General features: G+C 41.9%; 1 protein-coding gene across 9 annotated transcripts in view; it reads left to right on the forward strand.

Moving 5' to 3' along the window:
* Positions 1–27,156, forward strand: part of DPF3 (double PHD fingers 3) — a 173,865-nt gene that overhangs the window by 62,584 nt on the left and 84,125 nt on the right. For all 9 annotated transcript variants that reach the window (XR_008208811.1, XR_008208812.1, XM_052692202.1 and 6 more), the window contains one exon: positions 22,672–22,832. Coding sequence is in view for 7 of the 9 variants with exons in the window: in XM_052692198.1 (XP_052548158.1) it covers positions 22,672–22,832 (161 nt within the window). In the remaining 2 variants the exon portion in view is untranslated. The remainder of the gene's footprint in view (positions 1–22,671; positions 22,833–27,156) is intronic.

The raw sequence follows: 27,156 nt of genomic DNA on the forward strand, positions 1-27,156 counted from the left end.
CACTTTGAGCTTCCTCACAAGGGTAAGGTGCTGCCTGCTATGTGATCAGCGGTACCCTGACTAATATAAAGTGGGACATCTTGAGCCCCTTTCTGACTTTCAACACTTGTTGAGGTCTGAAGCCATTAGGGAGCAAGTGGCCTGCAGTGGTCTGGTGCTACTGGGCCATGAGTAACTTGAATAACTGTTCAAATTGGCATTTCTTATCTGTTGGGCACAGCCGGCTTGCAGCTCATAGGACATGTGTCTGACCAAGCTACAGGCATAGAAGCTTTGTGAGGAACACAGCCTTGAGCACAGCTGTGCACAGGTGATACAGCAAGATCCTGCAGTAGCTGATCATTGTTTTGCTAGTTGTTTTAATATTTGCCACTCACTTGGAGATGCAATGTGCTGGAGTGGGTGGGCATGCTCTGTTCAGGGAATCGAGCTCATTCTGTTCTATGGGTAGGAGCAGAGTCCACTTAGATGAGCACATGAAAAGGTGCTTCTCTGTTCATCTGCCTGTCTGCATGCCTCCTACTGGGCAGTCTGTGGATGATGAGACACAGTTGCTTACACTAGGTTGTCATAGTTACCTACACTCAGAGAAAGAATCAAGGAGGAACCTTCAGATTTTGCAGATTTATGGGCTGCTCCACTCCTTTTTGTTGCTTTTAGGATGAGAGCAAAGTGTCTAATGCAACGTAGAAATTCTTAAAAACAAATAGAACAAGCAAAAACCCCCAGTTCTGAGTCTTCTTTCCAGCATTCCCCCAAGTCTGCATAATGCTACAAATGCGAGCAGCATGTTTTAAGCAGGTGTAGAGTTGTGCCTCACTGCTTCCTGTGTTTCACTACCTGCTATCAGATTGGAATGACGCTGCAGGTATTGAGTGCCTGTGTGTGCTTGGGAACACTTGATTATACATTCACTGGATTGCCAGCCCTTTGCTGTCCTTTGTCCAGCACTGGGGCTATGTCTCCATCCACCTTTCGTGTTTCTCTGCTTATACATGTGGTGCAGTAGTGCTTTGGGCTGAGCTCCTTTGCATCACATCCACCATGCTGTCAAAAGAGGATGTTTCAGTGCTGGAACTAATTACAGCATAAAGCCAAGAAATACATGAAAAGGGGAATTGTGTTTAAATCATCAAATCAAGGATAAGGAAAATCCATACAGACACGAAGAGAACATGAAATTTCCTCTTTGATGTTTTGTACTGGGAACGTTTCAATCTCTTTTTAAAACTCCTCCTCCACCTCTTTGCTTCTTGTGGGATTGTATCCAATATTCCAATGTTCATGTAATGCCTTGACTTTGCTATCATTCTTCTCGGGGTAATTATAGGTTAGCATAATGTACCTATTGTTCTGTTCCACAAAGCAGCACTGTCATATGGATGGCAGGGGTGAGTGGGGGGGGATCTTTGTGTGTTCTCCTGCATCCACACTGTCTTTAATTTGTGTTCTTTCTAGTCTTTTTTTTTTTTTTTTTTTTCCTGTTTTTTCCTGTCCTATAGTGAATGCTGAGCACTTTCCCTTCTCAAATAGCTGGTCTTCGTCTCTTTTTCCAGTTACACCAGTGCTGTTTTTCAGTTTTAGCTGAGGTCATTCATATGATGGCAGGTTTGCCTTTCAGATGAAAACATCATGAAGGCTCAAGTAAAGAGCTATCAGCATTTGCAGAGAAAGCAGGCAGATTATTCTTTCCGAAACCTTATCAGTTGAGTGTCTTATATTATCTAGCACGATTTTTCCTAGATTCAGAAAGAGGAAAAAACTCCTGCTGAGTCCAGAGTCTCCATTCTGCATTTAGGCCTTGCTGCACAAGGCAGTGCACAAACAAGTACCAACAAAGTCCCTGCTTCTGAGTGCTCACACATTTCTCTCTAAAAGCATTTGTCTTTGCCCTCCAGGTGCAGGTGTGGGAGACTGCTGTTGAGTATTGTAAAGTGTTCTTGATGCTGGGGCTTCTTTTTTTTTTTTTTTTCTAGGCAGGATGCTGGCCAGTGATAACTGGGTGCTTGAAAAATATAAAGGAAGGGCCGAAGAGAGCTAGTTAAATCTTCACTGTTGTACCCAAGAGATAAACGTTGGGTCATAATTGGTTGAGAAGCTGTGTAATCAGTTGCTCAGTTTCTATTGTTGCCGCCTCCAAGATAAATAATACTCAGGGCTGGGGCAGTGTTTTAGCCAATGAGACTGTATAAGCAAATAGGTTTATCTTGATTAGCTGCTGTTTATTTTACTGAAAAATGCTTTTTGCCTTTGAGTCAAATGAGTGGTCTACAGAGACGGTTCCTGACTAGTCCATCAAAAGAGAACAACAGTGAGGCATTTCTTTCTTTTCAGAACTTCACACAACTTCCTCCTCTTTGAATGTGGCTTTACCAGTATGATGAAATGGGAAACCTCCAAACTATAGCATTCTAAAAGCATTTTGTTGTAAGAGAGGAAATTACAGACTTCAGAAACTTGGGTTACAAAGCCTCTGCTATCAGTGAGTGCACCTTGAGTACCTTAGTCCTCCTCAAAGCACCTGCTGGAATGAGGGCTGCAGAGAAGGACCTGGGCATCCTGGTAGGCGTCAGGTTGATCACAAGCCAGCAAAAAAGGCCCATGGTATCTTGGAGTACATTGAAAAGGGTGTAGTCAGCAGGTGGAGTATGGTGATCCTTCCACTCTACTCTGCCCTGCTGAGGACATATTGGAGTACTGTGTCCAGTTCTGGGCTTGTTAGTTCAAGAAAGATGGAACTTCTACAGGGAGTCCAGTGAAGGGCTGTGAAGATGATAAGGGACCCAGAGCATCTCCCTTACAAGGAAAGGCTGAGAGAACTGGGGATATTCAGCCCAGAGAAGAGAAGACTGAGAGGAGATCTTATGAATGCTTATAAATATCTCATGAGTAGGAGTTACATGGATGGGGCCAGTCTCTTTTCAGTGGTGCCTAAGGGACAACAGGCACAAATTGGAGCCTAGGAGGTTCCATACAAACACAAAGAACTTCTTTCCTTTGAGGGTGACAGAGCAGTGCAACAAATGCCTGGAGGGCCTCTGGAGTCTCCTTCTCTAGAGATATTCAAGACCTGCCTGGATGTGTGTGCAACCTACCCTAGGGAACCTGCTTTAGCAGAAGGGTTGGCCTAGATGATCTCCAGAGGTTCCTTCCAACCCTTATGATTCTGGGATTCTGTGTTATTCAACTATGTGCAACTTTCCTCCTAGAAAATAGGACAAAAGCATGCTCAGAGGTCAGAGCTTTCCCTTCTCTTCTGCAAAATTTGGGCTTCCTCTTTATCCTGATGCACAAAGCCAAAACACAGCATTAATTTGAATGTATCTTCTAAAATTCTTTGCATGAGTTCTGAAAAACAGTCTGGCAGGTTCATCCAACATTGTTCTTGCTAGATTGTTCTGTGAAGCTATTAAAATCTGCAGTGTCTTTGCACACCTCTGTGGATTTGCAAATCTGAAAGAAGCATAGTATCCATCCGTGTATATGGAGAAAAAGGCACTGGGGGATGAAAGCGGACTTCTTGCTGTGTCCCTATAGCATGTGAGCTTTTTAAAAACAAAATCTATTTTGTAGTGATAACTTGTAGAACTGTGTCTCCAAAACAAAAGAACTAACACAGATGCATGATTTGGCAAGCTGCAAATATTTAGGAGCCAACCTTTCACCCTGGTGTAACTCCATGGACTTCAAGGGAATTACAGTAGTGGCAGTGAGTTTTGCCTAAGATTCCTTCGAGAAAAAATGTTTTGTATCTAGTGTCCTGAGTAATGTCAAATGAGACTTGATGTTTTAGAAGTGGGTGAGATGTTGTGCAGCAGTACAACATGCTAAGATGTACACGTGTGAGTACGTGTGCACGTGCCTGGACTGTTTTATGGGGACGTTCCCAGCACTGGTGTATTTGCAAGCCAGCTCTGAATATGGTGTGTGTGTGCTGGAGAAGTGTGAGGATGCTCCTTGCAATTTGCTTTCTGCTTGCCTGTTGTATTTTTCCTTTGCATCTTGAAGTGGAAATCACAGGTTAATCCCAGTCAAATTCTGTAAATGATTGGCACTGTTGGACAGGACTCAGAAAAATCCAACCCTCTGGCTTAAGCATATTTACATACCACAGGTCATTACAAGTTGGTGCTTACCTTTGTATTTGTTCCCGCATATGAAAGCGTGGATTTTGGTTCATTTTTCTCTTTTAATATTTCTATTTTCTAGGTAACTTTTTTTAAATTAAAAAAAATGATCCCCATGGTTCCTGACATCTGCTGCAGTCATTCTTGCTGGCTCAAAAAGGACACCTAGAGAAGAAGAGAGAGCAGCCTGGCTGTAGCCTCTTGTTTCTCTTCTATAGGCCTCCACCCTGCACCCTCCTGGGTCTGCAATCCACTAACTAGCTCCTCCTGACTCCAGCTGTCGTTTTTGCTTTTTATCTACTGCTCTCTCAAAGCACCAAATGTCATCTCTTGTTGTTCCCTTAGCTGGGGTCACAGGCTCCTTTATGTGCCTTACTCTGATCAAAGATTTTTAACTGGGAATGAGAGGGGTAATCAACTGCATGGTTGGGGAAGGAGAAAGATTAAATCTGAGAATTGCCACTGATTGCCCCACGTGAAGAACAGTGGCTAACAAAACACATGCTATCATTATGCTCTTATGATTATTTTATTCCCTTAGTGACAGTAAAATGCAGTCTGTAGCAGAAAGGTAGGACAAGGTCCATTCTTGCTTTAGTCCTGTGGTTTTCATTGGGGTGGAACTGGGAAAATCTAGATTTACAGTGAAGAGCAACTCATCTTTTCAGACCCTCTTCTTTACAGATTTCAAAAAAGGGAGAAAACAAATCAAACGTGGTTTTCTTTTAAGTTTAGTAGCCATTTTTCTTCAAATAGGGCAGCCATTTTTGTTTCCAATCTTAACTCTGGCTGTGGAGGAAATAATTGATGGTGTGTTGGGATGTGACTTCTGTTGTGTCCTGACACTTCCATTTAGTCAGCCAGTTTTGGAACCTACTGCCTATACAGAAGTGGGGTCAGGAGGGATTGCCAGTGCTGTGTCAGTCTCTGCTGATCGTTTGGTTTATTGAAGGCAGAATCAAGCTCCAGAGACTGCAGCAGATTGCAAACTGTTAAATTTCATAGCGAAACCCAAGAAGAAAAAACACTCAACACAGGCTAAATGATGAGAATCACCTTTGGATTGATTAATTACTTTAATTTTAGTGGTCTAAACTGTCTCCTTCGATACATTCCCTTTAAAGTCCTGTCAGGCCCTCTAAAATGCCTTCTGCTGTTACAGAGCTGTAGGAGAATCAGGACACTTTGTATTGTTCTCCCTCTTACACTGATGGAGGGCAAAAGTACTTTGAAGAATGAATTCAGCCCTATTCTAGAAGATTACTTTATTTGCAAAAGATGAACAGGCTGTATTTAGAATTTGTTTGATTAAAGGAGACCTGGTTTGTGGGGAATGGTGCTCTGAGCTCAAATTGCCAGGTTTTGATGGGATCTGTGTTTGGGACTAGTACACTAGTATCATTCCAAATTTATTCTCTAAGCATTTGATAGTGGTTTTTGTTAATGCTTTCAAAATGTATTGCTTTCTTATCAAGTCCAGCTCATAGAAGCCAGGAATTACATGAACATTTCATTCTGTTAGCAGTAATTTTTGTTTCTACTGGTTGTAGAATTAAGGATCAGATGTAATCTATCAGTTCAGAAACAGGACTTAACTCAAAATTGTTTATGTGGTTTGGTTAGGAAATGTAATAGGTATTTGTAAACCTGCAATGCCAAGTGCAGGTGGAGTGGGAAGAAATGGGAAGAAAGATGGGAATATTAGGATAAAAGACTTCTCCACAATAAATCTAGCATTAAGCTTCTGGAACTTGAACTTCATCCCCTTACTTGTTTTTCTTTTTAAAATAGGAGATGTGCCTGAATTTAAACTCTAAGTTGGGACCTATTTGTAAAGGATTAAGTCAGATGCTAAGTTGTGGAACTCCAGGATCTAGAAAGATGAGGAGTCGTGCCTGACCTGAATATTCTACCTTCCTCTACAATGGTGTTTCAGCTCTAGCATTTAAGTGTGCCTTTTTTATACAGTATTGAGGCCCAGTCATCCCATGTGTACAGTGATCTGGAAAAAAAGAATCAATAAGAGGAGTTCACAATCCTAGGGATACTGGTCAGCTTCCTTCCTGGACTCTTCTTTTACATTTCCCTGTAGCATGGGATGAATCTGGGACATCATCTCACAAATCCTTTGGAACTGTGCATGCTCTAGAACACTGCTTATGTCCTTGACCTTTTTTTTATCTTTCTGGAGCAGATTTCAGTACCTGAGATTCCTGATCTTTTATAGCTCTTAGTTATTTTTATTGAGTTTTAAAATATTGAAAACTTGTGCTTTTTTTTTTTTTTGCTTTTTTTTTTTTGTGGATCTCTGTGTGATAAATCTTTTTTACGTTGTTTCCTGGAGCTGCTGGGTCTTTCAGTTTGTCATTTCCAGATCTATGGTGTTCAAAGTCCCAAAGTCCCTGCTGTGTGCTGTTCCATTTACCACTCCCTTCTTACTCTTTACTTGCCATCTTTCCTCCCATATTCAAGTCTCTCATTCCCAGTGGTACTGCTATTTTGTTCGGCGGGTGCTGCTATTAACAGCAACAGTGGACTGATTTGGATTGGCACCTGTCTTTTCAACCCATCAGGTTTTAAACAAATCCCTCAATGTGTAGGCAAATTCTTACACTGAAGCTATGGCCTTATGCTTATTCCACCTCAAGCAGTCTTTTTCCTGAGCAGAGTGCAAAATACTAGTGGAAATTAGGATGGAGTGCTCAGTGCATGCAAACTTGAATGCCAAGAAAATGCGTGATTTTCATGTTTCTGAAGTTCACGCTCAGGCCTTAAACCCAACCCACAGTTAAATCGTAATTTGGCTTAATTTACCTATCACTGCACTATTGAACTGCAGTATCAAAAACACTGCAGTGTTTTAGAAAAGTTAGGTTGTACTTTTTCTGCTTACACTATATATATTTTTTTTTAATGTGATGTTGTTGTTCTCAGGCATATTGACAGTTGTAACCACATAGAAAGATTACTATGGTAGCTGGTTTGATCCTTCAGAACTTAATGTAAACATGTATTTCAGGTGTGTCTGTAACATGTAACCCCAAAAGAAACCGTATGGAATCAAAGCTCTGTAGTTTCTGTTGTTTTCAGAATGCTAACAGCTCTCTAAAAACTGGATATTGTTAGAACTGAGTCATCTTCCTTCTGCAGGATTGCAAGTTCTAGGACTGTTCTCCAGTATTTTATCAGAGTTTTCTCTTTTATGCATGCACCGCAAATATTCTGAACAGTGTCAGATTTTGGATATTAAAAACATGTTAACATTCAAATCCTCATGGAATTTTTGCCACAGATTCTTACCATGTGCTGCTATGCTTTCCAGCTCTTTCTCCGGCTTTGCATGCACCAGGCAGAACTGAGAAACTTCATCAGCTGATGGATAAACGCTTGAAGGGTAAAATGGAGTAGAAGCTGCTCAACTGAATTGCAGCAAGCAGAATGATGCTGATTGAAGGCATAGATGCCAGTTGTTTACTCTTTTTCCTCTAGTATTCTTTGCATTTCTCCTCCTTCCTTCAATCTTTTGTCCTGTTAGACTAGAAGAAAGAGTACAAGTGAGTGCTGTTTGTAGGTCATTCCAAAAGTAATTCCAGCTATTTTTCCACAAAACCACGAAAGATACAAAGAGCACAATAACAAAGAGCTACGAAATGCTGTTTTTCAACAGTTACCATTAGCAAATCTCCACAGATGAATTGATCGACGTTCTTCATTTCATGTTGTGATAGCTGTGCATGGCCAACTGGAATGCGGCTTGTCTTTCACATTGCTGTTGCCACTGCTTAAATGCACCATGCACTACCTCACACTGCTCTCATCCACTGATCTCCATAAAAGTTCAGCAAATGTCAATGAATGTATCAGTGGGTGCCATTTTTTTTGCATGAAGGAATTCATTGCACACCTTTGCTTCATATGTACTTCCATGTCAGATGCCATTTGGTCAGTCTGCCCCTCAGCCGTTGTCTGTTGCATGGCAATGGAATGTAGTGGAATATTGGTGGGAAGGTTCAGCCTCTATTGCCATGTCACCACCATCTGCATCCAATATCATGGGCCAACATAATAAGATAGGAGGCATTACTTTTGAAGTAGCCTGCCTATATTGTGTAAGTAAATCATATGTTTTCACCTGAACTACTTTTTGGCAAGAAGTCAAATGAAAAGCAAGGGAAGAGATTCTCCAACTCTTCATTGCCCTTACAACAGAAATGTCCTGTGAGTGATTGTATCTAGTCATAAAAACATCAAACAAAGCAGGAATGCTTTGCATTCAGAAAACAAACATGAGTTTCTATAGCTCCTCCACAGTAAAATGCTCAATTTCAAGTCTTGCACTGCAGCTTTATAACCAGAATTTCCGTGTAGTGGTGATTCACTTGTAAGTATGTACAGTCAATCTATGTACAGACATCACTATAGATTAGTGATAGTCAAACCTGAAAAGTTTGGTTCTGGAATGGACTCAGAGGAAGTGACATAATCACTCAGGTGTGGTGACCTGCTGCTTTGCTGTGATGGGCTTTGTTGTTTCATCATTGTTGTAGCATGAGGATGATTAGTGTGTAGAACTCTGCAATTGTATCTTCTTCTAAGCCACTCTGATTGCTGGTAAAATAAGTTGTTTCCCATCTTCCTGTCTTTCTGCCTCTCTCTCTCTTTGGCTGCATCAAAGAATAAAGAACTGCCCCAAGTGCTCTGAAATAATGGCTAAGCCTTCTTGTAAGTTGAGAAATAAGGCTCAGATTCCACCAGAATCCACATGTGATGTTTTAAGGAACTCAAGTAGAGCATTGCTGAGCTATGCAATACATGAGATTTTTTTTTTTTTTTCTGACTTCTGGGAAAATGTCCTGTGTTTCAATGGATCACACAGTGCTTTCTCATAATTCTCTTTATGCAGAGAACAATTCAGCATGTAATGATCTTGTGTATGTTACACAAAAACTTCTCTGAACAAAGAATCTCTGAAGGGCTTTTCTCTCATAACTCTCAAGGAAGACGATGAGTTTTTTTTTTTTGTTTTTTTTTTTTTAAGTGTTCAATGCATATGACTTCTGGTTCTCTCTGGGAGTGTGCATTTGGAGAAAAAGGAGATGGTTATTCTGTTAACCATGTGCTAGAGCCAACAATGTGACTGTCAGTAAGCAGCGTTTCAGCTAGCCATAACTGAGAACCCTCATATGAGGGTAGAGGAGAGGAGTCAGAGCACTTGACTGCTGTATGCACCAAGAGGATGTACCTGAGGTCTCAGAAGTGGGAGACTTTCATACCATCCAAATGTAACCTTCTGGCAGATCATTCCTCTTTCTTCCCTTCTCTGCTCCTGCCAATAGATGGGCTCTTCTCTTCGTCTTCCATTGCTGTAGACCTGTTTTTCTTCTCCTAGTGAATGCCAAGTGCTTTAGGCCACAGCCCTGAGGGGTGGGAACCATATCTTGAATCTACCCCCAAGACAGAGTGGAGCCAGTGAAAATGGGTCTTTTTAAATTGTGTGGTGACAAGTCTTTTTTTTTTTTTTTTTCTTTCCTTTTTCTTCCCAGAGGATAGCTGGGGAAATTTGCTGTGCCAAATGCCTGGAATGTATTTTTTCTCCTCTTCTTCCCCCTTCAAAACAGAAAGAATACTTTATACTGTGAAATGTGTTAATTGGAGAACATAAATCCAAACCTACTGTGCAACATTGCTGGGCCTGGGCACCTACTGAAGTTGAACGAGGGAAGAACAGCTTTCTCTTGCCCTTCCCTGTTATGCTCTCTCTGTATCAGACTTTTTTTTTTTTTTTTGTGGTAGAGTCTTGCTTCAGATGAGGATGTGGGAATGTCAGTTAGGGTGTGTGTGTTGGCCCAAAGCTCTCTCTGGACTGAAAGCAATATGTGGCTCCTTTAAAGTAGTGCAGCCAGAGTGAGGCAAAGACATTTTCCCAGGGCAAAGTTAGTTGTACTGCCAGTATAGGAAAAGGAATTCCTCTGGGTACCTGTCAGAAGTGGCTGAAAGCCCTTTTGAGGCAAATTCATGCTGCAGCAGAGATTTGATTGTCCATGTGCTGTGACTGTCTGCTTCTGGGTTGATGACAGGGTCCTACGTAGGAAGATATATGGCTTTTTTTCTTCATATCAGGCCTGATGTTCTGTCAGAACTTTGAAGTGTTTATGATTACTGACTGGTTGAAGAGATGTCTCATTATATCCAGAGCAGAAGCAGAGGAGAGTCCTCCCTGTCCTAGCTATGGTGCTAGGAGTAACTAAGTGCCAGTCAGCTTGTACAGGACGTAATGGAGTCCCTTACAGAAAATCTAACATAAGAAGGCCGTGATCTGAGCGTGAATGGGAGTGTGATAACCTACCATGTGTAATAACCCATACTTTAGTTCATCTGAAGTGGTTCTGGAGTGAGTGCAGGAAGTAAAAGCTTCTCTTTGGCACTGATACTTTGGGAAGAAAAGAAAATCGCATAATGGAATAAAGATTGGGAGAGTAACAGGAAAAGAACTTAGCCCTGCAAATTCCAAAAGTTTATTAAAACAAATACTGACTTGCAGATAATAATGCTTCTCATGATGGTGCAAGACCTATGTTCATCCTTCAGCTCTGGATAACGTAACACTACTAGAGGAGGTATCTTATCTTGCTCTAATATCTTACTGCTTTTGCTCACAAGCCCATCAGTGTATGTGTGGAGCATTAAGCATTAGAACTCCTTTATTTTTATCAACTTCACCAGTCCTTGCTAATGTGGCACTAAAAGTATAGGAAAAACCACTTTCTTCTGCTTTGAGAGATGGGATGAAAGGCTGGAGGAGGTGGATGATGATTGTATGAGCAATGCAGGTCAGGTTGCTAGTGGATTTCTCTTATAAGATAAGTGAGAGTCCTCTGAAAGGTAATTATTGGAGAGCATAAATTCTTGAGATAACCTGTCCAAGAAGAAATACTGACAGGAGCACAGGCCGTGTGTTAAAGGCTAGCCATTACTCCAGGGCAACGGGCTAACCTCTGTGTCTTGTTTTTTTCTATAACCTCTGCTTGCACTGACAGTTGACTCCCTCAATTCTTTTCCTTCAGCTACTTGCCAATCTCATCCTGGTCCACTTTATTTCCATGTCCAAATTCTTACTCAGTCATTGTCTTTGCTTGTCACTGCTACTGCTGTGTTCAGGTAAGTTTTATACTAAGTCTGAAAAAAAAGAAAGTTTGCTCTTGTGAGCTGTCTTTTCCAGATTCTGGTGTAGAATAGCTTCAGCTATCATTCAGGGCTGATGTAGAATCAGCTTTGCTTCTGAATGAAGAAGATCCATTGGATTGCAGTTGGAGAAGGAAATCTTTTAGTGTGAGAAAACAGAAAAATTTCAGAAGAAAAGATGAAACAACACAGGGAAATAAGAAAAGGACCTTCTGTTTTCCTATGGCTTTGTTTTATAAACTGGCTGTATCTCGTCTGTAATGCAGAGATGCTGATATCTACCCAGTTTGTATTTCTACTGGTTGATTGATTAATGACTGTCTCATGATGCCCCAATTACACTTCTGTGAACTACAGCTTTAACTATTCCAGTGCATTACATCCCAGAAGGAAAATGAAAGTAAAGCAGGGCTCTGGCTAGTTGCAGATAGGAAGACGTTACAAACTGACCTGAACTTGCTTGTCCTCATGCTTGTAAGACCTCATCTAAGAGCACAATGATGCATGTGCTGTCTGCTCAGCTGTCAACTCTGTTCAGCAAGGCATTCAAGTATCTGTAGGACTTCGAATTGAAGTGGACCTGTGCATTCAATGAAGCACTTTGCTGAATTGGGATCCAATGCTTGGTCACGTGCGGGGTGAGTCTCAGAACACACGTGGAGATCTCTTGCCCCAGCATGACTGGGATATGCATTAAGCAAATGGTGTCTTAAGAAGAGTGAAGCTGTTAAACAAGGGAAGTCAGTGTATAAGGCAACGTCTATCACATACTTGAATTTTTGAAAGCTTCTTGTGGTGAGTGCTTTTGTTTTTTTGTTTATTTGGTTTTTTGGACATTGGGCAGTTCCTCTTAGATGCTACGCAAGTATCCACACAAATGACAACACCAGTGTGTGAAATATTATTCCAAAGTTGAAACAGTGTGTCTTCTAGTGACTTTTTTCTGCTTCCATGGGAATCTGCTCCAAGTGCGGAACATCTTGTGCCTAACCTTTCAGTTAGTTGAAGTATGCTCTTAATAGGTTATGGTTGGACTTGATGATCTTTAAGGTCTTTTCCAACTTGAGCAATTCTATGATTCTTTTTGCTAAGGGAACTGTGAGATGATGTGCTGGAGGACTCAACACATTTGTTCCATCTCTTCTAACTTTCTCTGTTTGTTTTTTGGAGCAGTAAGAATGATACCTTAGCAGAAGAATGCCCATAATCTGCCCTGCTTCCATTTGCAGGTAGAACTGGGGAAGAAAGTGAGGAAAGGAAATATAATGTGCAGTTCTCTTGTGAATTACGCTATATTACCTGAGTTAAGTGCATCCCTGCTGTACGTTTATACAAATAAGAGAATGATTGTTCCTATGATTTCAAGAGAAATAATAACTCAAAGAAACATAACCTTAATTATCTAGAGAACAGAAAATATGATTTCTATTGTAAGCATTTTAAGGTGATGAATGATTATTAACTGGATAGAGTAGATTGTATTTTGTTATGTTTGTATTCTATTTGTTGTACATACTGTGAGGATTGAGGAATGGAAAGTGCTACCCATTCCAGTTTAGTAACATTATCTTGACTATTGCTGAGATTTTTTTCCAAGACAAAGTAGACTATAGCAATTATGTGGTTTTATTCCTGATCTGTGTAAGTCTCTGTTTCCTTTCTACTTAAGTGATCACCTGAGTAATATGGCTTGTTTCCTGTATCAGGGTTTCCTTTGCATTAGGGAGATACAAGGTTCCCACAGAAGAATTAGCTCATTAGCTGTTTCTAGTCAAGAGACAAAAAGCAGCTAAAAAGTTGATGCAACTTCAGTGGTTCTTTTTTTTGTGGTAGGGAAGCTTGCTTGTGCCTGTCATTTTCCTAAATATGGCGCCTGTATTTATATACTAAATAGCTGTGCAAGATGTGAGGGAAATCTCAGCCAGAAAACTTCCAGGAGGGCTGATGAAGGTCCTTCAGAGCAGCACCTTATTTCAGAGATTTGACAGTTACAAGTGTGATGCAGCTAGAAATGCAGACCCAGGAGGGTTCTTTCATCTCTTCCTGTGGAGGCCTGATAAAGACACATGACTTCATGAAAGATGATCTACATGGAGATGCATGAAGAGGAATGCTATTGTCAGCTTAGCTGGTGACGTGGGCAGATGATGTAATTGTGGTGGTAGGGAAAAACTTCCCTTTTATATATGCTGTGTCTCCCTGGAGGGCTGCGCTGCCTGGGTGGCAGAACAGCCCTGCTCCAGTTGCTGCTGCTGTGGATGGGCTTCTTCCCACTACGAACAATTGTGCTGCTTGAAACCTTACTCAGCTGGTTGTACTGTTGGAGACCTCCTCTGGTGGCAACTGGAGCTGTGGGAGCTTGCTCTCAGCCTCTTCAGGCAATGCCAACTGGGTTTACTCAGAGATGGAGTGGCCATGCTGAAATGGATCAGGGAGCACTTGCACAGTTATTGCTACTGGTAGATTGTGCAGGAGTAGTAAGCTGTAGGAGATGTGCAGTAAAAAGCAGCAAGGTGGGTGGGAAGAGGCAATATTTTTATCCAGCACAGCTAGAACTAGAAGAGGATGCCTCTTCATGGTCTGAGAATCCTTTAGTACAGATATTGCCTAAAGCAATCTGAAGGATTTATTAGCAAAGTAAGTGTTGGGTGTTACCCTGTTCTGCAGGTGAGCTACTGAAGCTACCGAGGGAGTCCAAGCACAGTCATTTGCAGAACGCTCACTTTGTGGCTCTCAGGAGCCAGGCCAAGTAATAGATAGTGGGCTTTACTAATTCGTCTTTCTACTAGGTGTACGAATGCAGAAGACAGGCCAAGCGTGGGATGTCAGAATGGAGATCTGAATGAATGGACTTTGTCTTGGACTATGTTGGACTCTAAACCATGAATGCTCAAAGCTAAACAGATGTCTGGTGGCCCCAAGTGTCAGCAGCATGAGATCTTTAAAATATCTTTTTAAAATCCCTTGGATGTTGTCATGTCCAATCTAATACCACTGCTGAAGTTTTTATTAGTTCATTCTTTTAGTAATTGGAGAGAATTTTTGACCTTTTGGGGAAGGTTGGGACCAAGCTGAATTCTGACTACTGTCCTCAGATACAGAAAGAGGTCTGGGTTATTACCTTTCTCACCTGCTGTTCTTTTAATTGGATGATGCCGCGTCTCTTTAAAACAGAAACCTTGGCCTGAGAAAGAATAGTTGCTCTGAGATATCCCCAAGGAGTCTGCCTCTGAGATTAACCTAATTGGTCACTCTGCTGACTCTAATAGAGGTTGTATGCAATGTCTGACTCTGGAAATACCTTAGATGATTTGCTGTATGACATGGAAGCTGCTGCTATTATCTCTCCATGGAAATGGAAGAAAACTAAGAGGAGAAGTGGACAAATTACAATACTGCAGTCAGTCACAGCCCTGTATATTTGAATAGGGCTGAGGAATTTATCTTCTGAAATAGGTAACCTGAGCACACTTCATCTTGTACCATACCTGTTATATCTAGTCAACAGTGGTGCATGTTAAATGCTGGGCGAGTCTTTTTTGGTCCTGAGAGCAGGATGTTGCTGTGGGTCTTGTGTGGAGCTGTATGCAACTGCAGGAGAAAATGAACACCTCTATGCAACTGCAGGAGAAAATGAACACCTCTAGCTCTGATTCTCCCCCCTGAATAGAGATTGCAGAAGCCCATGACTCTAAAGCCAGATGTGGCCTGCAAGCTATTGTGAGTGAAGTCCTCTGATGTACCATGCTCCTCTTGACAGTGTTAGCTTATACTAATGTTTATTTTTCTTTAAATGGAAATGCTGACAGAGCTGTTGTACTTCCATGATACTTACTCAGATCAATTTCACCTGCACTGTAAACTCTGCCTACTTTTTGTCATCTTAATTCAGAGACAGGTTTTTTTTTTTTTTTTTTTTTTTTTGGATAAGATATCTATAGTTTCACACTGGATTAAGTTACAGTGTGAGACTGTTTTCAGAGTAGTGAATTCAGCTCACACAGTGAAGTCAGGCTCTCTGTTACGATTCAGCTTCACACCATGATTCAATAAGTGAGAAGTTGGTAGATCCTGGCCCTAACTTGCCACTAGGGATTTCTGCCCCACCAAGAGGAAGTCTGCGGATAAATCCCAGACAAAAAGGATTCCTTTTCCTTCTACATCTCAACAATGGACTGCTGCAAGTGCTTGGAGGAGAATGCTGCGAAATCTCACTTTGTTTTTTCATTGATCAAGGATTGAACCTAGGATTGAACCAAGGATTGATTGCAGCTCAAGGATCTTTTTGACTCATGTAACGACTGGGCTGTGCCAGTGCTGACTCAGGAATGTGCTGTTGACTGTCTAATGGCTCCTGATCTCTTGCACCACATACAGTCTGTGCACCTGGCACAGTCCTTTTGAACAACTGCTTGACAGCTTTTCTGTTTTCACCTGGCTGTATCACTTCTTCCATAGAAAGCCATTACCTGTTCTTACGAATCTTACCATGTGTTTGTCTGTTCAGCATCATTGTTTCTGCTTGAGTCTGTATCCTGCTTTTTGATCCATTTTGTGTTTTTTATCTGCTACTTAAACACTTCTGCTAGTACTGTTTTTCTTTCTCTGACTCCCATGCTTGGGAAAGTTGTACAGACCTCTTTATGAGCATCAGGTGCAACTGTCTGATATGTGCAGGGATGAAACAGATGTATGAGCTCTGCCTCTTGGAGAGTTTAGGATAGGCAGGGGTACATGTACATGGGTCTTTATAAAACAGTCAAATTTACATTAAAATATGAAGGCCTGGAAAGTCTGAGTCATTCTGTGTCCCATCTGGAGATCCTGTTTTGCCTTCACTCACATTCACACACTTTACATCATTAGAGGATGTTGTGCAGTGACAGTGTTGACTGACCACTATGAGAAAATGGAATTCACACGTTCCTGTACTTTCTGCCTCACTCTTGGAGCTTGTGGTAGGATTTTGAACAATCTCTTATGCTTCACTTAACATTATTCAAGTCATTCTGTTCTTCAGTTGTATCTTGTTATCCTACCTCTCTGAAATTGCAAAGGGTATATGATTGTAGAGTTTAGGTGCTGCCCATATATTAGAAAGTGCAGAATACACATAGAGGTTGGGCCCAGCCAGTGCTGTTTAATATTTAACAATGGTCTGATACTTTTTGTATACGCCATATTTTCTCTTCTCTCTTTGGATGACTGTTACCATCTTGCAGTGTAATGTGAGCATGAGCAGTGAGCACAGTTCTTTCCTCCGCGAGGATGCTCCAGGCTGTGAGCTTTTGCTGTCTAAAGGCACTGCAGGAGACTGGTGGGTGCTGTGCTCTGCTAAGCACAGAGTTCCAGTTGTATATGCTGTTCCAGCTCCAGAAAGAAGAAATTTTTCAAATGGCTTGAGCTTATCCCACTGCACAAAAAAACCCAAACCAAAACAAACAACAAATACCAAACATCAGTGCTTGAGTGCATGAGGAAAATGGATGAGTGCAGACTGGGGTGTACTGATCTCTTAGACTTGCTTCGTGGTATAGTAGGCACCACACTTTTGCAACCAGCTGTGTCTGTTGCTCATCTGGCTTAAGGCAGAAAATCATAGTAGCCTAGATGTGAAAACATGTGAGTGTAGCCAGACCACCACCTGGAAACAGAATTATGCTGACTGGAGAGAGTGAGAGAGAATAAGAGAGAGAGAGAAAGGGAGGCCCTTTTGATGATCGAGTCTATTAGATTGTCCACATTAGCCTGTCTTTGAATAGTTAAGTGTTATTAGCTCACAGCTTGCAACATTTACCACTTCCAGCCATCCTTGCTGCTCTCTCTTACGGCTTCTACCTGTGCCAACCACAATATCCTTGCTCTCAATGCTGAGAGGTCTTGGAAGAGTGCTGAATGAATAAGGGGGAAAGGATACATAAAGCTTTGTGTCATCAACATAATGTGGCTTACATTGCTACCCATATCACTTCGTCCTATTCTCTGGAGGTTTTGTGTAGGTATTAAATAGAAGAGTTGGAATAATTGAACTTTGTGGCATTCCTCATCTCAAGGCTTACGGAGAGCAGCAGTGACCTGACAGCAGCCTTGTGGGGTCTGCTGGAAGAGTCTCGTACAGCCGGCATGGTGCAGGCCTCAGCAGCATTTGCCAGGACGTGTGGTTGGTCAGTGGTACCTCATGGTCTGCTGTGTCAGTGGCAGCTAATAGGTTGTGTGCATGACTCCCTTGTCCCTGCTTATCTTTGTGAGGAGGCCCAAGACTGCACTTGTGCTTTGTTTCCAGGCTGATTCATGAATGTCTCTGGAAGGAGAGTCTGGATTATCTTCTGACTCAGCATTTCTTTGCTTGTTTCCCACCATGCTTCCTAGATCTTGCCCAGTTTGAAACTGAGTGGCTGTGTTCCTGAAGAACGATTTCTGATTCAAAATCTCAATGTGAAATGATCTAAAATGTAAGACCGGAGGCTAAAAGTATGGTTACATGTCTTTATTGAGTCCTGTTCTTTTCTCGTTTCTAATCTAAAGCGTGATAGGCAGTGAAGGAAGGATGCACCTAGATGCTTCCTATTTTGCAGCTTTTTAAAAAGGTGTGATGCACTCAAGTAGCCTGGGCTTTGCAGAAGAGGATGGTGGAGAGCTGGTTTGCCTCTTTTAGGGCCCTCATAAGCAGGAGGAGCTCTGAAACTGTTGTCCCAAAGTGTAGTTCTTGGTCCTTATTGTTATAGAATGGGCGTATAGACCAGGCCAGTACTTGTTGGTTATGGTTTAAGGCATGCCTAGGCAGAAGGATGTCACTAGGTACTGTACAAAAAGAAGCAGTAAGTCAGAGTCTGCTCAGAAATCCTGTAGTCCAGGCAGAGACAAAGGTTGAGGAAAAAAAGGTTCTTCACTGACTCTGTCGTAAGGTGGCCTGATTCCTTGTTAGAAAACCTCTGTTTCTTAACATTTAAAAAGACAGTGACCTAATGAAAATCTCAGGGGTTGCTCCTCCATCTTAGTATATCTCTTTTGCTGGAGACTACCTGCTAAGCTGCACAGGTCTGCACCAGCCCCGTATTCCTGTGCCAAGCACCCAAGTGCTGCTGTGCTTCAAGTTCTTTGAGCATTTGCTTCACTCCGACTGCACTTCTACTGCTCCAACCCAGTTGTTTAGTTCTGGTATCACCCTTTTCCACCAGAATAGAGTCCCTATCTCCCACTGGAGAAAGACTCCTCTTGAAAATGGATGCTTATATGCAATTTTGCAGATTTTTAACAGCATAAGCTGTTCTTTTCCAACTGGGACAGCTTTATTAGTCAGTGAGAACCGAGTTATTTCAGTGTCCTGCAGCTGGAATGTAAAAGCAAAACTTGCATGTATCCCAGCAGTGTCACCTGTCCCATTGGTCCACTCAGGGTTTCACTTGGCAGAAACCTGCAAGGTTTCATTTGTGTTCTTTTTGCAGTGTGCTGAAAACTTCATTTTGTATTTCCAGTTGTGCTGTATTCAGTGTGATTTGCATCCCTTGACCAACAGTAATTTGTCTGCTTCTTGATTTTCTCCCAACACTGTTGAAATCTATGTGTATGATGATGATGATTTTGTATTGTGAATATAAATCTAGACAAGTCAGTGTGACCTGTCCAAAGGGAAGAATTGACCCTTGCAGTCAGTCACAGCACAGCACTGAGTCATACATACTTTTCAAGAAAATAATGCAGAAATTCCCCATAGTTTTTACAGATATTTTTTCAGGAGATGAAGTGTAAGTCTTCTTTGGCAACACAACTTGGGAAAACTAAGAAGCTTGTAACACCAGATCATTAATCTTTCTGATGTATGATGCACTTTTCACTATTAATATCTATTTTTTTTTTCTCGTGTTTCATTCAAACTCAGCTGATCTGTTTGGGTTCCCCTTGAACTCCTGTGCTCACCAGTCTTATCCCCACCCTTGACTGTTCTCCACTTCCACTGTAAATCGTCTGGGAGGGAGCTGAGTCTTATCCCACCTCTGTGACTCTACAGTGACCAGTGCAATAGGGTCTTTTCTGCACCATTCCTAATAACACTTTCTACTTTTCCTGCATAACATAGAATATACTCTGTTTGAATATTTAACACCACGTAGAAAACAAGGAAAAAAAAAAATCAAAAGTTCCTTCAAAATGGGAACTGAAGTTTAGAATGAGATTTACTGTAGTGAAGAAAACGGTGGTAAAGAAAAACAACAACCAAACATCCAGAAGTAGTTGCAGGGAAGCTGTTTTCCACAGGGATATGACTGTCCTAGGGAAATACAGTTTCCTTGCTTTCCAGTATTTGATTGTTTGTTCTTTTTATTTTAATTCCCAGAATTAAATTCAAGACAAAGCCTCAGTGGTGCAGTACTTGAGTACTGGCTTTCCCAGTGAATAGTTAGGGGGTGAGTTCTTGATTGTGCTCACTGTAGTGGAGCTAAAGCAAGCTTTCCTGAAGTACAGTTGTGACTAAATGCTTCTCCTAGATTGTTATCTTTCTCTAAGGCAAAAGGTGTGTATTTGTGATCCTTAAAATAAATGTGATGAAACAGTTAAGAGTACATAATTGTGTGAAGAATGAATTTGACACATTAACTTGGCAGCTTCTCTGGTCGTTAAACACATTGGGTTCTCAAAACCCCTTTTCTCCTACTTAAAAAATCTGAAATGTAATCTTACACCCTACTTGATGGTGTCACTGAAAGCCAAATATTTATCACTCAAAGATTTATAGTTACTTTCAGTCTTAGAAGGTGGAAAGTGCGGTCATCTCTGGCCAGATGTTGCATCTGGGTTTCTGACATATCTTTTTCTTTTTTTTAATAAGTGTGTTTTGTGAGGTTTACATTCTAATGAATGGAGTAATTTTTAGCATAAAGAAACCTGTGCAGCAGTGACAGTTTGTTGTCACACAGCCGTGCTCTTCCTTTCTCCTTGGAGTTTGTGAGCATCCCTGGCTTAATGTAGGGGAATCTGACTTAGTTCTGCGGAAGCTGAAGCGTTTGAGGAAAGAGCTGTTAATCTTTGATCAGCTGGAGTCTCCTTGTTACTGATTTTGATTACACAAGTGTATGACTTTAATTACAGCTTTTAATAAGGTTCATTTCTTCCTAGCCATATTCTTTGTATAGTAGTGCAGCTTATCTTTTCTTCTTTCCCCTGCCCCCCTTCCTTCCTCTGCTGTCTTTAATGGAAAAATGCGGTTGAGGTCATTGTGGGTGATTCTGCATCCAGAGGTGTGGTGAAGTTACAAGAACTGTGGCCCTGTGACGAAAGCTGAGGGCCACAGTTCTTGTAACCTCACCACACAGAGGCATCCCTCTGCACTGCCCCCTCCCACAGCTCAGTCCTCTTGTGCAGCTCACAGCTCTCTTTTCCAGACCCTCTACACCAGTTGCTGCCTGGGTCTGGTGGTCAGGGACAGGGCTGCAAGATGCTAAATTCAAACAGGCATGTGCTGTATGGAACAGCTTAACAACCTTTGGAAAATCTATGTAGGCAAAAGGTGCACTGGCTCCCGGGTGTAATTCTTGCCTGTTGGGGACTGTCTTATTTTCTCCCTTCTGGATGTTCTGAAATGCAGCAGCTGAAATCATTGCATCATGAATGAACATAGCAGACATCACCAGTCCATGGTGCTCATTCAGTACCTACAGCTTTGGCATGCTGGTCTGCCTGTTAGAAAAGTAACCTGGTGGCAGCTTTGTGGAGGACTTTTGGACTTGTAATTGTGAATAATTGAGGTGTGGCTTAAAACACAAGAAAATGCTCTTTTTTCCCCACAAGTAATATTTTGGCTTTGGAACTCATTGCCCCACCATGGTTTAGGTGTGAAAAATAAAGATGGGTTGAAGTCAGTTGAATATATTCACAGAAGAAAGATTCATCAAATCTCTTAACATTATCCATGATTGGGTGACTTGACACTTGAGAACTGGTTATCAGCAATGAGAAGGAGGAGCCAGAGATTCCTGCCTCTGTTTTTTTTTCTTCAGTAAGTCTCTGATATCAGCCCCTATCAACAAAAAGATAGTGCACCGATACGGCCCGTGGAGAATGAGTATTGCTCCCATGAACGTTATGATGTGGAAATGACAAGTGACATAAAAAATGCGTATCAGACTGTCAAACACAGCAAAATAGTGATTTGCACCAGTTTGGCATTTAGAGGTGTGCAAAAGGAGTACACGTTTAAAATGGCAGTTGTGCCTATGGAAGGGGAGATAGTGGATAAACAGAACAGCAAAGGGAGCCTCTTTTATCTTTGTGTGTGCATCCTTCCACTCCCTTACTGTGTATTATACTCTTTTTGCACACTAATGAATATTGGAGTCAGTGCAAGTTAAGCTATATCTCATTCTGCTCCTTTTTTCTAATGAACTTACCCCTGATGGGTAGCTTTCCTAGCTATTCATGTCACGACTGAATTTCACCTTGACAATAGATCAAGAATGAGGTTCAGCAGCATGGCCCACCTACTTGCTCCAGCATGACAGCTGCTTTGTGTCCTTAGGGTAGCTCTACTTTGATGCTTTTCCCTGTTTAGAACAATTTGGAGGGAGGATTTTGGTAATCTCCAGCAGGCAGAGTTTTTAAACCTTTCTCAAGGGAATATGAAGATCCTACAGAATTTTTGAACCAATATTTATGAAAGAAGTGACACTGTCTTTAGCTTGGTTCTTCCCACTGGGCTCCAGAACAAAGGATTTGCCACGCGAGATCTAACCAGCTGCTGTTGTAGCCTGCTGCTGTTGGTGCCTTAAACCCAATTGTGGAAAATTCTGGAATGGTGGAGAGGAAACATCTAGTGTAAGCGTTGCAGACATGGCTCTAGCTGTTAAAGGGTGTGTTTTCATGCTTCAGAAACAACAGTAGGAAGACTGTGTCTTCTGCTCTTTTAGGTTCTTTGAACTAAGAAATGCTGGATTTAAGTTCTTCTAAACCTGTCCGGCTTTTTGGTTGTTCACAATACTGTAGGAGTTGCTATAGCACAACATTGACACGTTTGGTGTACTGACTTTGCTGGACAAACTACAGGGGAAGAGAGACAATAGAATGAGGTCACTGCTGTGTACGTGGTGCATGGCGCTGGGTCGGGGGCTGGTGTGGTTGCAGCATTTGTTTGTCCAGTAGCTGTGCCTGCTGAAAAGATCTGCGCCTGTTTTCTAAGAGTGTCGTCCTTTGATGACAGTTTCTGCATGATCTGCTTTGGTAGCGTATGGTGTCAGCCAGCTTTTCACGTGTTCAGGGGAAGTTTTTCTGGTTGTCAGTTTGAATAAACCAACCGTATGCCCCCTTTTCCCTAGTCTTGTTTGAGGGGAAGAGCAACCTTTTCTAATCTCCGCCCTGTCTCTTTTGGCAGACTTGGGGACCAGTTCTACAAAGAAGCAATTGAGCACTGTCGCAGCTACAACTCCCGGCTGTGTGCTGAACGGAGCGTTCGCCTTCCCTTCCTGGACTCGCAGACTGGAGTTGCTCAGAACAACTGCTACATCTGGATGGAGAAGCGGCACAGGGGACCAGGTTGGTAGCAGTGTGTGTGCGTGCGCATGTCTGGAGGTCTGGCCACTGAGCCCCCATGGGATTTAATTAATAGAAACTCAAACCTGCTACAGGCCACGCAGAAGAGAAGCTGCCTAAACCTCTGTGCCTGCGGGGGATTTCCTTTGGTAACTGCAGAGAGCTGATCCTAATTATTCTCTCTTACCCGAAGAAGTGCCTGACATGGTAGTTTCTAAGACTGTATCACTGTAGCTCTTCTAATGCTATTGATCCCAGTCTGTAGAAGGCACAATGCCCTGTTCTAAGCAGGATTGAAATTATGTTCAGGGTGGAGAAGCGGAGGAGGAAGTCTCAGGTGAATGCTGAATATAAAGGGTTTCATTAGGAAGTACATATAGTGGAGGTGAAATACAGGAGAGTCCAGCAACTGGAATGAACTTTGTTCTGATGATTAGAAATGTAGGTAAACTTCTAGTTCTATTTTGGACAAGTTTGGATATCAGCTCTGGAGTCTCAGTTTTCTCAGCTGCAGAAAAAAATTAATATACATCCTCAAAGACCTCTGGCTAAGTTTCTTTCCAATGGGGGAAAGGTCACCATTAGTTTAGCAGGCTTTGGTCAGTCTTTCCTTTGTTAGAATACATCCATCTGAAATCCTTGTTTTGAAAGCAGAGGACAATCACCAGTTCAAAGGCTTGATGTTACTTAAACAGAAATCCTGAAACCCAGTGAAAATTTTGCTGGAGTACAGCTGAGTATCTGATCCACAGTTAGCACAGGCATGAATTTTCTGACAATACAGGAGTGGATTTGTGTTTTTTCTTCCCCCCCCCTCCCCCCCCTCCAGTGCATAATGGAGATCCAGGTAGGAAGGGGTCAAGTGTACACAGGCACTGATCATGTCCACATATCCTTGTCAATTCCTGTAAACCATACTGGAAAAAAAAAAAAGAAAACCAAATATCCAACCTGGAACTGTGGATAGATGCAGGCTGCTGTTACCTCCTCCACTGACTAACTCGCTGCAGCTGTAGCAGGAGGAACACAAAGGACACTTGCCTCCCCTCCTGTGAGCAGACTTGGAAAGCAACTCATGCCTCTGAAGGGTGCTTATCTGAAATGCTTCCTAGGATAGGAAGGGACATATCTAGGATAGAGGGACAGATCTTTGCGCTGCTCCTGTTCCTAAAATACTCAAAGTAGGTGTTCTATGGTCTTGCAGTACCACCAGAAAACTGTAGCAAAATGCAGCCACTTCTGTTGCAGGAGACAGCGGGTGTTTTACCAGTGTTAAATATATCCTAAGAATATCTCAGCTGCCAAAACTACTTCAGTAATCTGAGACTGCTAAATGTGGTTTATGACCACGTTAATTTTTTTTTTTTTAAAATCTGAAATCTCCTAATTCCTAAGAGATTATGCTTTTGCAAAGATAGGTTTCCTTTTTTTTTTTTTTTTTTTTTTTTTTCCTTTTTTCTTTTTGGTTAATCACTTTGGCTCTGCAATTTTTGTTCTTGTAACATCAGGTTATGAGTAAGGTGCTGCTTTTTAATCCTTGTGAGCTCAGTAATAAACACGTATACATCCACTATATACACAAATGATGTTTTGGCAAGAGCACTTGCTACAAAGATAAACAAACATAGTATTGTGTAGGTCTCATTGGTGTCTCTGCACTTAGAGAGGAAATCATCCTAGAAGAGTTACAGCATCACACCAGGAGCCAAGAGCTCTGTCACTAGTTCTCTGGACAACCTTTGGCAAATGCGCTGTGCAAATCTTTTTTGCTCACTTCTGATACTGAACTTTCCTGTGGCTTCCCCTGCAAAAGAGTCAGTGGCTCCAGTGGGAACTAATGGTAGAAAATTCCTCATAGAGAGTCTTAAGTGAATCAGGCTTTCTGCATTTGTTGCAGCCACCAAATCTGATGCTTTTGTTATTTTAATTTAGAATAATCAGTGCAAAATGAAGCAGCCCTCCTCCCCTATATTTACTTTCCTCTTTCTTGATTTTTATTAGCCCATTTAGTGCTCCCTTGGGTCTCTTTGCATCATCTATTTCTTGTAGTATCGTTATGGTGGGTCAGAGCATCCTTGTTTAGTTTCAGCATCTCTGTTTTCAGGCTATAGACATTGTACTTATGCTCATACTGAACATCTCCGAGAATTCTTTGTCAGCCACCGTAGTATCCATCCTGTATGCTATGTTAATTGCCATTTACTATCCATAACATGAAAAACTGCATAAAGACAAATGGCAAAGCTCCAGGAACTATTTTCTTTTACAGAGAGTTTGAAAAACAGAGGAGAGTTGGGATCTCAGTCTATTAACCTGGTTTCTCACCATCCTCTTTGTTAAAGGAGTCAGAAAACTGCATTTCATGATGAACAGTTCAGGGTTAATTTCACACAATACTGCACATAACTCCCTCCCTCTTCTCTCCTCCTCCCCCAGCCTTTCACAAGAGCTTTGAGTTATGGCTCTCCTACACTAATGAGATAAACAACATAACTCACTGCAGGTTCTGCTATTTCCCCTATAAGCAAATGGTTGGAACCTTCTCTGGTTGCCCTATAAGGCCCCAGAGGGAGAGACAGCTCAGCTAGGACTGAAGACAAGACAGTAAGACATGCATAAGTGTTATTTCTCATGTGCCCTGCAAGATCAACTGTGCAGGGGCTAGATTCTGTTCAGAACAGACCCTTTTTTTTATTGCTTCTCCTCTGTGTAAACAGTCAATGGTCCATGCTTCACATGAGGCAGTATGGAGGCATATAGGTGTCAGGGCAAAGGATTGAAGATAGTATCTAATGAGTTTGAATCAAGATGAGGCTTGATATCTGTCTTATTTTACTGGATGGCTGTGTGTTAATGAGCAAGGATATTGCAAATAGGAATAGAGAGACCTGAACATCTCCAGAAATTCTCTACCAGCCTTCTTGGTATCTGTCTTGTGTGCTGGATTCACTCTCATTTAGTATCCCTGACCTGAAATACTGTCTAAAGGCAAATGGGGGAAAAAAACCTCCACAACCATGGATTTTGGTGTTGGAGGAACTTAGGAGCCTATCTGCCACCTGGAGTGGGCTGCATTTCCCCAAGGGAGGAGAATTCTCCACTTTCATCTATTCAAGGATACCTGCTGTGTTTCTCATTGGCCTTTCAGCATTTGCAGTTGGCATTCAGTGTCTTGGCTGAATCCAGAATTGCCAATTCATATGTGAGTTCACAATACTTGAACCCATGTTAATGGATATTATCTCAAAACTGCATTGGATCCTTGCTTTGCTCTGTCTGGGAGAAATGTTCAAAGCAATGGTGCCCACTTCATTCAAATCTCTCCTCTCTGGAGGTCTGTGCAATGGAAGGCTGATTCTCTGTCCTGTTTCCTTAGCCTAACAACCCTGCTTTTCAATGCTGTGAGCAAATTTTTGAACAAAACCTACTGTGAAAGGGTGAGGCATCTTGCCTCCACCTCTTTAATGACTCACATCAGAGCAGGCACAATCCACCCCACCATAATAGCAATTGTTTGCAGTGGTTAATGTTTGCAAAATGCCATGTAGAAACGTGTCAAGCACTGCAGAAGTACTGGTTATTCACATTTTATCCTTAAAACAGTCACATGTGCTGCTCACCAAAACGCATCCTTGTTGTGTTGGGCATAATGCCTAGGAATCTGTGCAGTGACAAAAGAGGATGTGCAAAGCCCTGGGCCTGCACTGTGACCTCGGGCAGCCAGGACCTCTGCGAACATTCCATCATTTGGCCAAACCCAGGCAGTATGATGTAGATGCTCCATTTATGCACCAAGGCCAGGAAGCAGGTGGAAATCGTTGAAGTCTGAACTGGCATCTCCAACAGCTCAACTATTTCAAGCCAAAAGCTTGCAGAACGTGATTAGCCCATACCCTTAGGGTGAATAAATTTGGTGTATGCGTGTCTCTTATTTTTTTTTTTTTTCCTAGTGACAGTATATTGTCTTTTTTCTTGTGTTATCTGCATCTGACTCAATGAATCAGCTTTGTTCTAGAGCTCATACGCTCTCTGGGCTGTCTCAGAGGGAATGGCAGAGAGCAAGCCATCCTGCTGTTCTTGAACTGATTTGCTTTACTCGTGCTGCCTTAATGATGTCCAGCTGTTTACTGCTGGTACTGTTTCAGATATGGTAACATTAGTAATGTCCTCTCTCTTATGTGGTCTTATTTGTTTTCTGAGGGCAGTGGGGTTGGAACTTCAGTTGTGCTCAGTAGCCCCTTCAGGAATAACAGCAGAAGGCAGAAGAGTAAAAGCAGAAGTGGCAGACAGAGAGGTCAACGGAAGCAGGGGCGAGAACAACATTCTT

This window comes from Tympanuchus pallidicinctus, unplaced genomic scaffold (genome assembly GCF_026119805.1).
Source record: "Tympanuchus pallidicinctus isolate F22 unplaced genomic scaffold, pur_lepc_1.0 scaffold3, whole genome shotgun sequence".
Lineage (NCBI taxonomy): Eukaryota > Metazoa > Chordata > Aves > Galliformes > Phasianidae > Tympanuchus > Tympanuchus pallidicinctus.